Raw genomic sequence first — 14,910 nt, forward strand, 5'->3', positions numbered from 1 at the left:
TAGGTGGAAAGCAGGGCTGGGACAAATACTTCGTAATTAATTGATTCTCTCTCTATTGGTGATTCAGTTAAACATTAATGTTGAATTAAATTACTTGTATATAAAACATTCTTAGCTGCTTTTCTTTAAATTACAGAAAGATACATATAAGCTGCAAGATATAGGCCTCTGGAAAAATTCAATTTGATCTCTATTTTCTCACATGTTCCAATCAGGTGTAATGGCCTCATTACTAGCAGCTTCTATTATCCTTGCCCGAAGTATTCAGTGTTTATAAAATACCAGCTGGTCATCACTCAGAACCTTCTACAAGCAAACAAAAAAACCCTACAGACCTGGTCTTGAATGCATAGACGGAAAAATAACACACCCATCATTTCCCATTTCTTCTCCTGAGACGTATGTTTAAAAGATGGCAAAATAGTCACTTGGTTGCTATTGTGAAATTCACAGTGTTTTCCCTGCAACATGTAGACTTTTTTTTTTTTTTTTTGCTTCACATTTGTGATGAAGGTAGCATATCCCCCCCCCCCCCCCAAACAAAGGTGTTTCAACTAAGGCTCTAAAGGACCTCTTGATTCAAAGCAGCAGTGGTTCATCCCAGCCCTCACAAGAAACTACAACTTCCTGTGCTATCAAAACCATCATCTTCGATTAGAAACCCCAATCTGTTCCCCAGCCCCTCTCAACCTCCCTCCCACACATTTTATAGCAGTATTTGAAATGCAGTTACAGGCTGCAACAACCCAGACACGGACTTGTTCTAACACATATGCATTGTACCTTAGTCATCCAGTGACCTAATCATTTTATTGGGTTAATTCTTTTTAAAGTGTTTTGTATAAGTCTACATCAACCACAACAGAAACAATCGCTCAGAAAGGTGAGGTGGGGGGTTACAGAGAGAGAAAGAAAGAGAGGGAAGAGAGAAAGGAACAGGAAATGAGAAAAAGAAAGAAAGGAAACGAGAAAGAAGGAACAAAAGCGGTAAGGAAAGAGCAAGAAAGAATGAGAAAAAATAGGCAGTTACGTATTAAACTGTAGACAATATATAGATATATTGTTTTACAAATCAAAATGAACGAAGTCCTTTTAAAAAGGGTACACTCCATCATGCATCATGGGGTGCTGTTGCTTTACAAGTATCTGTTCTCCATGGCCAGTTCTGAGTTCTGCAGATCTATTGAGAGTGACGGACAAGAGTGTGGCGAATGCTGCTATTATTACTGCTGAATTTTGGCATTCTCATTGTCCTACAAGTCGTGTTGCAGTCTGAATAGTCCAGCTCATTCTTCAAATTACTTCATTACTGCAGACGAGTATAAAATGCTAATGGAGCTGCACTGTTATTCTAGGACAATAAAACAACAATAGCACAAACCCAGAAATGGCAGTAAAACAAACTCTGTCTTCCAAGCTCGGAAGTTTGTCTGTTCATTTCGTTGTGAGAAATCAGCAAGTGAGATGGGAATGGAAGAAATGTTTTTATGCAATCATGTGGGGAAAAAAAGTGCTTGTTGTTATATCTCTGGCATTCTAGCACTGCCTCTGCTGCACACCAGTTAGTTAAAAAATTGAATCTTACAAACATAGAAAAAGAAATTTCAAAAGAAAAAAAAGGTATTTTGGTTACTTAGCAGACTTTATCAATTTATTATTAGCACTAATCATAATTTGTTGTAACATAGGTGTATGTAAATTTATACATATACACACAGCCCACACATAATGTGCATGCATGTCTGCACATATATAAATAAAATACAACAGACATAGGCATACATGTATATGCTATGTGTGTATATATATATGCCATATGCAAACACACATATATAATATATATTATATATATGATCAATTCATAGCACAGTCCAGAAAGACTTTTCAAATGAGCCTGATTGTCATATTTACTCAGTGTAGACAATTTAGCTGACAGTGCAAGCGCGATGAATATGCACATATACTCACCCTTCATTGTGATTTGAACACATTTCTTCCTCTTCTCTGCTCATTCTGCTACACTTACCCACTTTTTCATGAACAAACGCAAACTATGTATAGCTACAGTTTATAACTTGTCTACTGTGATTATATATTTTATGCACTATCAACAACACTAATGATATAGGTCAAGGTTATCCATACTGGTGGCTCTGTAGAACATTTGGTCCTTTAGAAGTTTAACATACTGCTATGTTATTGCACAATGCATTGTAATACTATTTATTCTCTGAAATGACTCTAATAGTCTCACTAGTAAATTAAAAAGAAGATGCCACTAAGTACATTTTCAGGGTTTTGTGGTTATTTTTGGTATACATTCTTCCAGTGCTTGCAAAACCCACCTGTTTGCTTTCAGGCTGGAGCCTGCTTTCCAATAGAAGCAGCATCTCAGATGCCTTTTTCTTCAGCTCATAAGAAACTAACGCAAAATACAGCAGGTAGAAGCTTAGCACCCCCTCCACCAGCTGCAGCCTCCTCCCACTGCACAGTAAGAGCAGACTCTGACACCTTTCTTCTCCAACACTATTTTGAAAATCAACTTCAAATCCCTTTAAAACACAACATTCAGATTCTCAAGAGAATGGGTTTCACTGGATGCTCAGTCTTTATCTAGCTTTCTGTGAACTTCCAAGACAGTCTAGATAAAATCTTAAGGCCCATTTTGTAGGAATCTTCTTCTGGCTTTTTGTGTGTTTCCAGTTCAGTAGCGTTTAAGAAATAACATCTAGTTTATTAAAGAAATACTGAGTATGGCTTTATAGTTACACTGTCATGTTTATTTGTAATGCTGCCTTTTCAAAGACATTGAGAAGGGTAAAACTTCATCAGTGTCCAGTGAACTGTTCTCTTTTGAAAATGTTCAGAATCTTCATGAGCTAGCTCTCAAAGCTTCTGAAGAAAAAACCTGAAGTGCTTAATAAATAATATATGCAAGCAAATTATATTAAATGTGCTATGGGAACACTTACAAAAATAAAATGCTTAATTTACTAAATAAAATATCCCCAACACAAAGATGAAGGACTATTTTGATCTGGCTCATATCAATAAAAATAACAAAAAGAGAAAACTGAAAGAACAATCACTTTTTTTGCAGTAACGCTCCCTCACAGAGGGAGGCAAAAGTCTTGAGGAATAGGTAAGGTAGGTTTTCATTTGTAAGAATTCATATTAAAAATAACCCTAACTCTAAATTTGAAATCTTCAAACTTCCAGTTTGAAAAATAACAGGTATGCCCATGAAGCTGTCATCAACACAGTGGCCATGCAAATGTTGTACACATACAATGCCAATCCAACCAAAAATAAATTCTTTAAGAAAAAGAGTATGTTGGTAATGACAGCACTAGTACCAATACAAACACGGTGCTGAGCTCAGAGTCTTTGCGCTCTGAATAGTAAGCCATAAACTCAGAGTAATATTTTTTCTCTAGAGATCTCTATCCCCTGTCATGTGTCAAACATAACCAGTGATCTCCGTGCTTTAGATTATTAATGTTATATCAGCCTATTGTATCTGCAACATTGTAAAGGCATTTTAACATGGCTAATGTCCTCCATTAGCCTCTTCTAATGAAATATAAGCTATATTGTTATGAGTTCGCTATGCCTACTAGGGTGTACTACAAGATGAATGATAGTTTCTGCACAAAGGGCATTAATCAACAAAGACCATGCACAGGTTTGCTGCATGGTTCAATAAAAAAAAAAAAAAGAAAAAAGAAAAATGATTGAGGAAGGAATATGCTGCTGGACAAGCACAGTATAAGATACACCTGCACCAGCATCTACAGCTTGTCCTATCTTATCAAAATCCTTAGTTTCAACATGTGATCCTGAAATTAATACTGTATATTTATAAGCCTAGCTTCAGCCTTTATTAAAAAATACTAGCTGGAGAACATTTTTATACCAGTGGCATGACAATATCCTACCAGAAGACAAAATAAGGGGGTGTGTTTAGTTTATCACATTGTAACGTAATTGTGTTCAATGCAGGCAGCATCTTTTTCCCTTTTACTTAAATCTGGCAATGAAAGGTGCTGGCAAAGCACCTCCTTGAACAATCCTTTTAGTCCTCAGAAAGACTCCTCAGGGAAAGTGCTAAACCCCCTCTTGCCTTCCATCAAATCTTTTCAGTGGGTTTTTTGTGGGTTTGGATGCCATCTGATCCCCTAGTTCCTCCAGATAGTGTATCACACAAGACTGTCTTCTTTCCATCTGGCTTTATCTCCTCAAGGAACATGCTTCATGTAGAGAAAACCAGTCTTCTTTTTCCACCCACATGCTGAAGCAAAAAAAATTGAGGTGAATCCATAGAAACTCCCAGTAGCAGTACAGCAGAAATCACAAAGTTTGAGTCAAATATATTTTTCCCTTTTTTTCATCCACATCAAAGGCATGAATACAACAAGGCATTGTTAGTTGTGGTGGGCAAACTGAAGAGTCTGCTGATCAGGTTTTTAAGGCCTTTGTCTATGCAGAGTTATAATAATGCAGAAGCCAAATTGATTAGAAAGACAAGAGAAAAGGAAAAAATGATAGAAACTGAAAGAGAGAGAGAGAGAGAGAGAGGAGATACATCTCAGTAATGTCTAAAAAGTCAATACTGTGTCTACAGATGGAGAAGTGCACATCGCTTGCCCTTTGAAAGCTTCTCCGCGACTTTGTCATTAATACTGTCAAAGTTAAGAACACATTTTAATGGAGTTCAGGGGCAGTTGAACACATTCATTCCTGCAGCCCATAAAAAGAAATGCTAGGAGACTTTAGCCTAAAATATCCAAGTAGACTGGAGATGCCTTGGCCAAATTCTGGAGGAGTGAATGGATTTCTTTGATGTTGAGCCTCATGTGAGGCTCCCGTTGCCAACAGCCCAGCATCAAGTCATACACTTCCTTGGGGCATGTGCGAGGTCGCTGCAGGACTCGGCCCTGAGTGATGCACTCAATCACCTACAAGAAATCACAGCAAAAGGATCAATGCAGCTGTGCCAACTACATGAGGGTCATCCATAGAAGAGTTAACAGCTAATCGCCACAGCAGCCTCACTAGTGGCAGTCACCCAGCCAACTCTGTCAAGGGCTGCGTTTCTAAGTAGACTCATAAGCAGCAGGATGTGATTTGGAAAAATCACTGTAATTTAAGTTGTCAAGGAGTAATAACTTTCATGATGTTAAGTTCGCCCACGTTGCCCCTTTCACTCATGAGGGAATGATAGCCAGGAAGTAATCCCTCTCTCTACTCATCTATCAACCTTACCTTAACTCAGCAGGAGTCTAAGTTTTCAACCAGTTTACACAGAGCATCAATGACTCTCTCTCCCTCCCTCCCTCCTTAAACTGTATCACTGTGGCTAATCCCCGGAAAGGAGTGACTTTTGACTGCCTGGAAATTAAAAGATCACCAAATTACTTCGATCTATTGAAGAACGGTTTTGAACAACTACCCTGCAACAATGACATGTATGGTATGGAAATGAAACCACCCAAAACCCATTCAGGAGATAGCTAAGCTCCTTTTCATTGCCTTATGGTCTGTCTCAATACCCAGAGCAGACTCTATCCTACACAAAGGAAAAAACTAAATTTCAACTGGTATAGCTCTGCTTGGACAACTTCCATCCACTCTGGGGAGAAAAGGGTGAAAACGAAGAACTTCAACCCCAAAGTTCATGACAATACTATCAATACCTGGTACCAAGGGTCTTGCCTTTACTGAATAAATTTGTTGCTGTCCCTTCTCCAGAGAAGGTACACAGTTAACGTGCCAGCCTTCCCAATGCAGTTTGAGAACGCACCTCGTTGTTAGAGAGCTGATACCATGGCTGTTTGCCATAGGTAAAGATTTCCCATAATACAACCCCCAGGCTCCAGACATCGCTCTCTGTGGTGAACTTCCTGTACATGATACTCTCTGGAGGCATCCAGCGAATGGGCAGCATGGTGTGACCCCCAACCTGAGAAAAACAAATGAAAGAGTCAGAAATAACTCCTCAAGACCGTCACAAGGAAGAGTATCAAGACGTTAAATAAGGAGAATTCATGGTTTCCTTTTTTTTCCCATTTGAAACCACCCACTTCAAGGGCCTTAAAGAACTAGAGATTCATGGTCCATTCCCCCAACAACAATCACTTCCATTATAGCTTTCTCAACAGAATCTCCAAAGACATTGTTCCTGAAGTGCAACCTCATCTTTAACATTTACTTGGCACACTTTACCCAAGGACAGGAAGCTTTATAAAATTATTAACTAATTTAGCTTACCAACCCACTTTAAATGAGGCCAGTTTTACTCTCCATTTTAAGGCTCAGGAAAATAAAAAACATTCATGAAATGTAGTCTGCACTGATGATTGTCCTGGAAACTCAGCAATATCAACTGAAATCCATGAAGATACCGTAGTCTGACTGCATGACAAGGTAGAATCAGGATCTGTATAGCATCATATCCTATTTCTGAGTGAATTAAAGCAATGCTTTTTTCTGTTGATAATTTCCAAACTTAATGCATCAAATTATTTTGTTCCACATTAACTACCTAGTCCTGCACAGCTTTAAAAAAAAAAAAATCAAATCAGTCCTTTGGATATATTCCCTTGATAATACACACACTAGTAAGACATGGACTCCTATCCCAAATTAACTCAAGTTGAATGGGATCTTTCACTGAATTAATGCCTTTCTGAAAGTCTCTTAGCACATTTTTCATTTTCCCCAGAATGCTATACTTCCTTAAAATTAGGTTTCCTAACCTTACCTTAAATTTAAAAAAAATATATTGTTTCCATTTTCTAAACAATTTATTGTTCCTGATATGTCCCATTCTGACTGAATCACATCAATAAAGAAATATACTCAAGCGTGTTTAAAATAGTGTGACTCTGAGATACTGTAATACAGATATTTAGATATTCTGATTACTTTTGCATCAAGACAGCTGCAAATGTTTCCAAGAAAGTTTAGGAAATAAAAAAAAAAAACCCTGAAAGATTTTTCAAGGACATCTAACTTTTGATTAACTCTCATTTTCCTGTCTGAAAATGTATTTAGTTAGGAAACCACATTTCTACTTTCAAGACCCTGTCAATTCAAAATATAATTTCTCCTTGTGGGCCTTTACATATGTTGTTATAAACAATGCCCTCCTTGTTCTCATGTTGAAAAAGCAAATGGAAGTAAAACCCAACAGAAGTTCAGTCAGTTCACATTATTTCGGAATCACACAGAGCATCCATTTCCAGCTATTTGTCAGTAATTCAGTGTTAGCGCAGCACAACAAAACCACAGCTACAGCTGTGAGAGCTCAACCTTGTTCCGTTCATCACCACAAGCCAACGCTTGCTACTGACTCCATAAAAAACAGAAAATCATTGATAAAACTTTCATAGACTCGGTCTGTTACTCAACTTTTATTCTCCAAACCCCTGCATGAGATGTCATGTGGGTGATGGAGGAATATTTTTTGTCAGGATGCGAATGAAAGGCAGGGCCCCCAACTTCAGTTCCAGGCTACATTGCAGATTTGTTTCTGACTCAATGCAGGTTGCTGTGCACAGGATTCAGAGCCTTTCAACAAGGGACCCAATTCCTGTGGCTTTCCACCTAGACTAAAAACATACGTGTAAGCACTCCACTGCCAGAGAATGTATACACATTTTTAAACGCTTCAGGCCATTCATCTCTGTGTTACAGTTTACCCCTCTGGCAGGCTGTAAGGCTCTGTGCATCAGTATTTTATATATTGTTCTTGTGAGACCCCACCTGGAGTACTGTGGGAGTTCAGCTCTGGGGGCCCCAACGCAAGTAAGACCTGAAGGACATCTCTTTAAATTGGAGAGGCATGGATTTGATAGATGGACTAGTCTATGGATAAGGAATTGGCTGGAAGGTCACACTCAGAGAGTTGTGGTCAATGGCTCAATGTCCAAGTGAAGACCAGTGACAAGAGCTGTTCCTCAGGGGTTTGTATTGGGACCGATGCTGTTCAATGTCTTTGTTGGCAACATGGACAGTGGGATGGAGTGTGCCCTCAGCAAGTCTGATGATGACACCAAGCTGTGTGGTGCAGTCAACATGCCATCCAGAGGGACCCTGACATGCTCGGGAGGTGGGCTAATGCCAACCTTATGAAGTTTAACCAAGCCAAGTGCAAGGTCCTGCCGTGGGTCGGGGCAATCCCAGGCACAACTACAGGTTGGGCAGAGAACGGACTGAGGAGAAGGACTTGGGAGTGTTGACTGACAAGAAACTCAACATGAGCCAGCAGTGTGCGCTTGCAGCCCAGAAAGCCAACTGTATCCTGGCCTGCATCAAAAGGAGCATGATCAGCAGGTTAAGAGAGGTGATCCTGCCTTTCTACTCCACTCTTGGGAGACTCCACCTCCAACACAGTGTTCAGCTCTGGGACCCCCAACGCAAGAGGGATGTGGACCTGTTGGGGTGAGTCCAGAGGAGGCCCATGAAGATGACCAGGGGGCTGGAGCACCTCTCCTACGAAGACAAGCTGAGAGAATTGGGTTTGTTCAGCCTGAAGAAGAGAAAGCTCAGGGGAGACCTTAGAGCAGCCTTCCAGTACCTAAGGCGGCCTATAAAAAAGCTGGAGAGAGATTTTTTACAAGGGCATGCACTGATAGGACAAAGGGGAGTGGCTTTAAACTGAAAGAGGAGAGATTTAGATTAAATATTAGACAGAAGTTCTGTACTGTGAGGGTAGTGAGACATTGGCACATGTTGATCAGAGAAGCTGTGGCTGCCTCACCCCTGGCAGTGTTCAAGGCCAGGCTGGATGGGGCTTTGAGCAGCTTGGTCTAGTGGAAGGTGTCCCTGCCCATGGCAGGGGGGTTGGAACGAGATGATCTTTAAGGTCCCTTCCAACCCAACCCATTCTATGATTCTATGATTTTTAACCATCTTTGGCAGAGAAGTCAATGACATGAAGAGTTTGAAGTAACACACAAACACACTGAGATGCAAACAAAGTTTAAGTTTCCCACCTTATAACTGAACCCTTTCCATAATCTAAACTGACATGGCCACCAAACAACTCCATACCCCCATCTTGAGAGATATTTCATTAGAAAGTAAGAAAAGTTAGTCCCTTAGAAACATTCAGCCACATACACCCAGACAAAGGGCAAGTACCATTAAAAGATGGTTAGTGATGAGAAGTTTTGGTCTCATCAAATATTAAACCAGCTCTAAGATCTGCTTATCATATAGCCTCTGCTACTGGTTCTATTCGACAACTTCTTTGACTCATTCCTTAAGAACTAATGAAAGCTGCAAACAATAAAATATGTGTCTCTGTTTTTTGTTATTTGTCACATCTGACATTAGGAGATTTTGAAAAAGCAATTAAAAAACCCCCAAACGCTCTCCAAATCTTCTTTTTCCATGGTTCCTTGCTACATAACCACCGTGTATTTGTGGCAGGACTCTGTGCTGAGTTTCCAATGTCATTCAGCACATATGAAGAACACACCTCTAGAGTGATTATGATAAACTGCCACCAAATGATGGCTCTGCAATGAACTGATTTACAACATCAGACTTCGCTGTCTCTCTTTGCAGCCATAGCAAGACTGACTCGTCAGTACTGACATCAAGAATTCGATTCACAGATAAGCACAAGCTGCAGGGCTCTTTGGTGTTCTTCCCACATCATCTTGCCTGGAGCAGTGTCCATTTCTGTCCCTGAAGGCAGAACACTTCACTGGGCACAGTACTAATCCAGGCCTGAGAAGTCCTGAGGTCTCTCCATCCCTATCACTGGCAGTATCAATCAAAGTTACTTCCAATGGCTCAGCATCCTTGTGAAGACAGTATTTAATGCCTCGCAAAGTACAAATAAAAGTATTTTAAGGGCTACTCTTCTTGCCAGATGGCATTGCTCAAAGACAGGATATCTGTGCAACACTGAGCATCACCTGTGGCAGGCTGAGCATCTGCCTGTGGTCCAAGAGCATTTTCAGTTTCAATTTAGATTTCAGTTCAACCACATCAAAAGCACAGGTCAGGACCTGGCCAAGGAATGTTTCTAAATGCACATTTCCTTCTCTATTAATGATCAGTGGTTACCGAATCAACACTCACTCAACTCAGAAAAGCATTAAGGGCTGTGCTAGGTATGCTTAAAATGAAGCACATGCATCAGAGCTTTCTTAAACTGAAGCTTAGGACTTTACACTACCGTTCGCAAGATGCCTGAAACAAACTGCCAGTCAGTTGTGAGTTCCTTTTGATCTTTATTGGACTGTTGAGTCCCAGCACCCGAACTCGGGTCATAATAGCAATGAAGAGAGGTGGAGTGCCTTTTTGCCTTTTTGGTGTTGCCAAACTCTCTGCAAGGTGAAGGGGTGTTTTCCAAGAAGGAAAACAGGACCACACTGAGCAAACTTTAAAGGTGCTGAGTGCTTCAAAGCAGTGCTTCTGCATATGCTTTAATAAATGCAAGTATTACACAGCTCTCAGATATCATTAGCACTCTGCAGGATAAAGTTCCTGCTATGCACACTGTAATTGCAGTGCTGCTCGACACACGCCATTTTAAAATGGTTGTGTGCTAAGCAGACTACAGTTGCAGGTAAATAACACTTTCATATTCCATCTAGGTAAGGTTATGACAGGTTTAAAAGCATTACAGTTTTCACTTAATATGCCGTCACTTCAAAATCCATACTGTAGTTGTAAAAATGCTGCAAAAATGACCATTTTATGGAATCAAATTAGGGTATATTACCTGAAAGCAGCTGCATTATAATGGTTCATTTTTATTTAGAATTGCACTTCTACAGATCTTTTCTGGGACTTAAGTACTTGCTTCCAAATGTCAGTTTATGAATGCAAGCACTCCCTAGCTCAGCCATAGCCTTTTATTATGTTCACTAGTTGCTTTTACTGTCAATATTGGGCTAGAAACCAAACCAGAAAGCCTGGTGAATTAGCTTCTGCAATGTGCAGACTATCCACAGGGAGGAGACTGCTATGCCAGATCAGTGAACTATGATGTTCTCCAAAGAAGCACTTCCAAGGGGAAGCTGCCACTCCTGTTCCATGTATGAAACGTTGCACTTTCAACAGTACAATGTCATTCCACTTGTCACCACTTTCAGCACTCATCTTTAAATGAATTTAGCACTCTGAAAGGTGCCAGATAAGCTGATCCTGAACATTGTTTTCATCTATTTGCAAACGTCAAGCTTCAAGGACTGCAGAAGCACCATGTCTTAGCCTTTGTTCACTTTCTGGCTTCATATGTTCCATAACCTGCTTCACAGGCACTAGAAAATGCTGAAGTTTGTCAAATGCAGCAATATCCATTTTAAGAAGAAAGCCAGGCCAGTAGTACAAAATTCAGAAGAAGTTGATGGTTGTTGCCCAAGAGTCTGCACACACCCATCCATCTATCCATCCATCCATCCATCCGTCCGTCCGTCTGTCCATCTGTCCATCCATCCATCCATCCATGCATGCACTCAAAGTAAACCCAGCTTTCTTGCATGTTAATATTACTGCTACAGAGAAGAGCCTTCAGTTGATTGCCATCAAGCTAAAGGTAGGCAAACATTGTAATTTCCCTATGGCAATTAAAAATGCATCTGTCGGTACCCTGCCCTGGTCACTGTTTCAACTTCTACTGCCCAGTTGACATGGGAACCCAAAGCCATGTTTGTGATCAAATGGGTATGCTCTCTCAAATCTCTCTTGCATTCACCAAATGAAGCCTTGTGCTCCAGCTAGGCACAGGAGGCTGTGGGTGGAGCTGAGGGAAGCCAACCTACAGAGTTATGAAGAAACAGGCTGCATGTGGGGCTACACGGATAAGACGCAAGTCAAGGTCTGGGAAGGGCACAAGAAATAATGTTGCTAAGATGACCACTGAATCAATTCACACCAGGTTTATGCCTTACTTATTTGTACCATTGAAGAGGGAGGGCTGAAATGACTGGCCACACTTTTGTGAGCTGCAACTCGGTCTTCACCATAGCAACACTGGTGCTGAGGGTATGTCTGCTAACTTTGACTGGGGTAAAGTTAATTTTCTTCATAGTGCCTAGTATGAGGCTATGTTTTGGATTCGTGCTGGAAACAGTCTTGATAACTCAGGGATGTTTTAGTTACTGCTGAGCAGATGCTTACACAAAGTCAAGGCCTTTTCTGCCTCTCACCCCACCCGTGAGCAGGCTGGGGGTGCACAAGGAGTTGGGAGGGGACACAGCCAGGACAGCTGACCCCAATGGGCCCAAGGGATATCCCACACCATATGACGTCATGCTCAGCAATAAGAGCTGTGGGAAGAAGAAGGAAGGGGGAACATTTGGAGTGATGGTACTTGTCTTCCCAAGTAACCACTACTCAAGATGAAGGCCTGCTGCCCTGAAGTTGGCTGAACACCTGCCTGCTGATGGGAAGTGGTGAATAAACTCCTTGTTTTGCTTTGCTTGTATGTGCAGATTTTGTTTTACCTGTTACACCGTCTTTATCTTAACCCATGAATTCTCTCACTTTTACCCTTGCGATTCTGTCCCCCATTCCACTGGTAGGGGAAGGGCTGTGTAGGGCTTAGCTGATGGGAGGGGTTAAACCATGACAGTCCTTTCTGGTGTCCAACAGGGGGCTCAATGGGTTCAAGTTAATAACAGATTTGATTGCAATGTGCTATATCAAATTTATAGCTGTTATTGCTGTTTAGTTATTAATTGGTGGGCTCCTCTGCCTGCCATGGGTCTTGCTTACCTTATTGTATACAAGTCTAGTGCTTATTAGTGGCTGATTTTGATTCTTCTCCTTTCTGTAGTGCTGTACTGCTTATCATCTTACTCTGCTGAGCCTGGGAACATTTTTTTTGCTAACAGCAATGGCCATATGCCTGGACCGGCAGATGGCCAGGACATTGCTGCTGTTTCTGTGCTGTTGTACTGGACAGGCTGGAACTTCAGTGTGAACTTGAGTCAAAGGGACAGTGACCCGTGGATGAATCCATACAGGCACATGACACCCAGAATCATCTGTGGTCATGGTTATGTCTCTGCCAGAGCAGGTCGAGCTCTGAAGGGGTCATGGCCCAAGCGTAAGTCCATGCTGCAGCAGGTACACCTTGAAGCATCAGTGGCTGTGCATGAGGCCATGCTGAAGCAGCTCTATCTCTGAAGGCACTGTGGCCCATGGAAAAGGCCACACTGGAACAGATGCACCTCGAAGCAACTGTGGCTGTTGGTAAGTCTATGGTGCAGCCTGTATACCCCTGAAGAGACTTGTAATGCAGGATTGGAGTTGCATGTTATAGAAATTCCTATAACAGGTACCACTTGCTACCAGTCGTTGCAACGCCAAACCCTATAACCTGGCCTAAAGGGGCCAAGGGTGGTGAATGTAATGGATATACCTTTAAATTGTTGTAACCCATGATTTGAGTTGCATACTATAAGAATTACTATAGCAGAAACCATGTGAACCAATGGAATATTAACCTTATGAGAAGCAGTGCAAATGCAATAGTGACCTGACAAGAGCTGGCTTTGGTGCCCAGTAACTCTGCACAACAAAATCTCTCCTGTCTTGGTATACCAATGTAACAGATGGAGCCCAAAGACATTGAATAAATACTCAGTGGACATTTTGCAGACACGTGGACATTTTACAGACATTTCGCAGGGTGGTCCATAGGAATGGGAATGATACCTGTGTAATATACCTAAGGATGGAAAGGGGGGTGGTAGGTAATGAGAATGTATTGGACAGTACAGGACCTGAGCTTAATATAAATAGTATATAATAGGGGGTGGAGAATGTGCTGGTTTTGGCTGGGATAGACTTAATGTTCTTCCTAGTACCCAGTATGAGGCTATGTTTTGGATTTGTGCTGAAAACAGCATTGATAACACAGGGATGTTTTAGTTACTGCTGAGCAGTGCTTGCACAGCATCAAGGCCTTTTCTGCTCCTCACCCCAAACCACCAGTCAGTAGGCTGGGGATGCACAGGGAGTTGGGAGGGGACACAACCAGGACCCCAACTGACCCATGGAATATCTCATACAATGTCATGCTCAGCAATAAAAGCAGGGGAAGAAGAAGGAAGGCAGAACATTGGAGTGATGGTGTTTGTTTTCCCAAGTCACCTTCATGCAAGATGGATCCATGCTGTCCTGGAGATGAATGAACACCTGCCTGCTGATGGGAAGCAGCGAATGAATTCCTTGTTTTGTTCTGCTTGTGTGCACAGCTTTTGCTTTACCTGTTAAGCTGGCTTTATCTCAGACCACAAGTTTTCTCACTTTCACCCTTGTGATTCTTTCCCCCATCCCACTGGAGAGGGAGCAAGTGGCCCTGAGGGGCTTAGTTGCTGGAGAGTGTTAAACCACAAGAGTGTGAAGAGGGCTTTGGGCCTCCAGAGCCACACCATGGGATGCTGCACGGATGGGACAGTGACTAGCTGGAATAGGGAGTCTGTTCCTGCTAAATGCTGGTGGCCATGTTTGGAGAGGCTCCAGCACTCCTGGAGAGGATGTCAAATCCAACCCCCAGCTTTTGCAGGCATTGTATTACATAACCATTTCTCCCCTTTTTTTTTAGATTTCTGGCTTTAAGTAGTTGATTGCTCTGAATTCATGCGGTAAAAAGCACAGCAACCAACTGCACATCCTTGGAAAAGAGACTTCCTCGTTTATGTTCAGCGTTCCCAGGTTCCCACGATTCCTACAGAGTGACATTGCAGTAATGCGTCACAGCGATTTGTATATTCTCTAAAGACTAGTGATGCTTTTTCTGCCAACAGGTTAAAAGTAATCTTTTTACTTTGTGAGCCCAGTGAACCCAAATGACTAACCCATGGGTTTCAGCCCTGATCTTGCCCAATGCCCTGGCTGCCTTGACTGCTGTGTCTCTCCAGAGCCCTGCTGACCTCA

The 14,910-nt window shown here is 41.6% G+C and overlaps 1 protein-coding gene across 1 annotated transcript; it reads right to left on the minus strand.

Annotated features, from left to right (window-relative positions):
* Positions 1-1,632: 1,632 nt before the first annotated feature.
* LOC115619909 (BDNF/NT-3 growth factors receptor-like) lies at positions 1,633-14,145 on the minus strand. The gene is made up of 3 exons (XM_030512911.1): positions 14,125-14,145; positions 5,804-5,962; positions 1,633-4,958 (listed from the first exon to the last, which is right to left on the minus strand). The coding sequence occupies exons 1-3, from the start codon at positions 14,143-14,145 to the stop codon at positions 4,773-4,775; spliced, it is 366 nt and encodes a 121-aa protein (XP_030368771.1). The 3' UTR covers positions 1,633-4,772.
* Positions 14,146-14,910: the final 765 nt, after the last annotated feature.

The sequence above is a fragment of the Strigops habroptila genome, chromosome Z (assembly GCF_004027225.2).
Source record: "Strigops habroptila isolate Jane chromosome Z, bStrHab1.2.pri, whole genome shotgun sequence".
Taxonomy (NCBI): domain Eukaryota; kingdom Metazoa; phylum Chordata; class Aves; order Psittaciformes; family Psittacidae; genus Strigops; species Strigops habroptila.

Coding starts and splice junctions, on each gene's coding strand:
- LOC115619909 (XM_030512911.1), bottom strand. CDS start 14,145: ATGGATCCATCTTGCATGAAG. Junction 5,963..14,124: donor TGGATCCATCTTGCATGAAG/GTGACTTGGGAA, acceptor TGTTTTTCTCAG/GTTGGGGGTCACACCATGCT. Junction 4,959..5,803: donor ATCAGCTCTCTAACAACGAG/GTGCGTTCTCAA, acceptor GATTTCTTGTAG/GTGATTGAGTGCATCACTCA.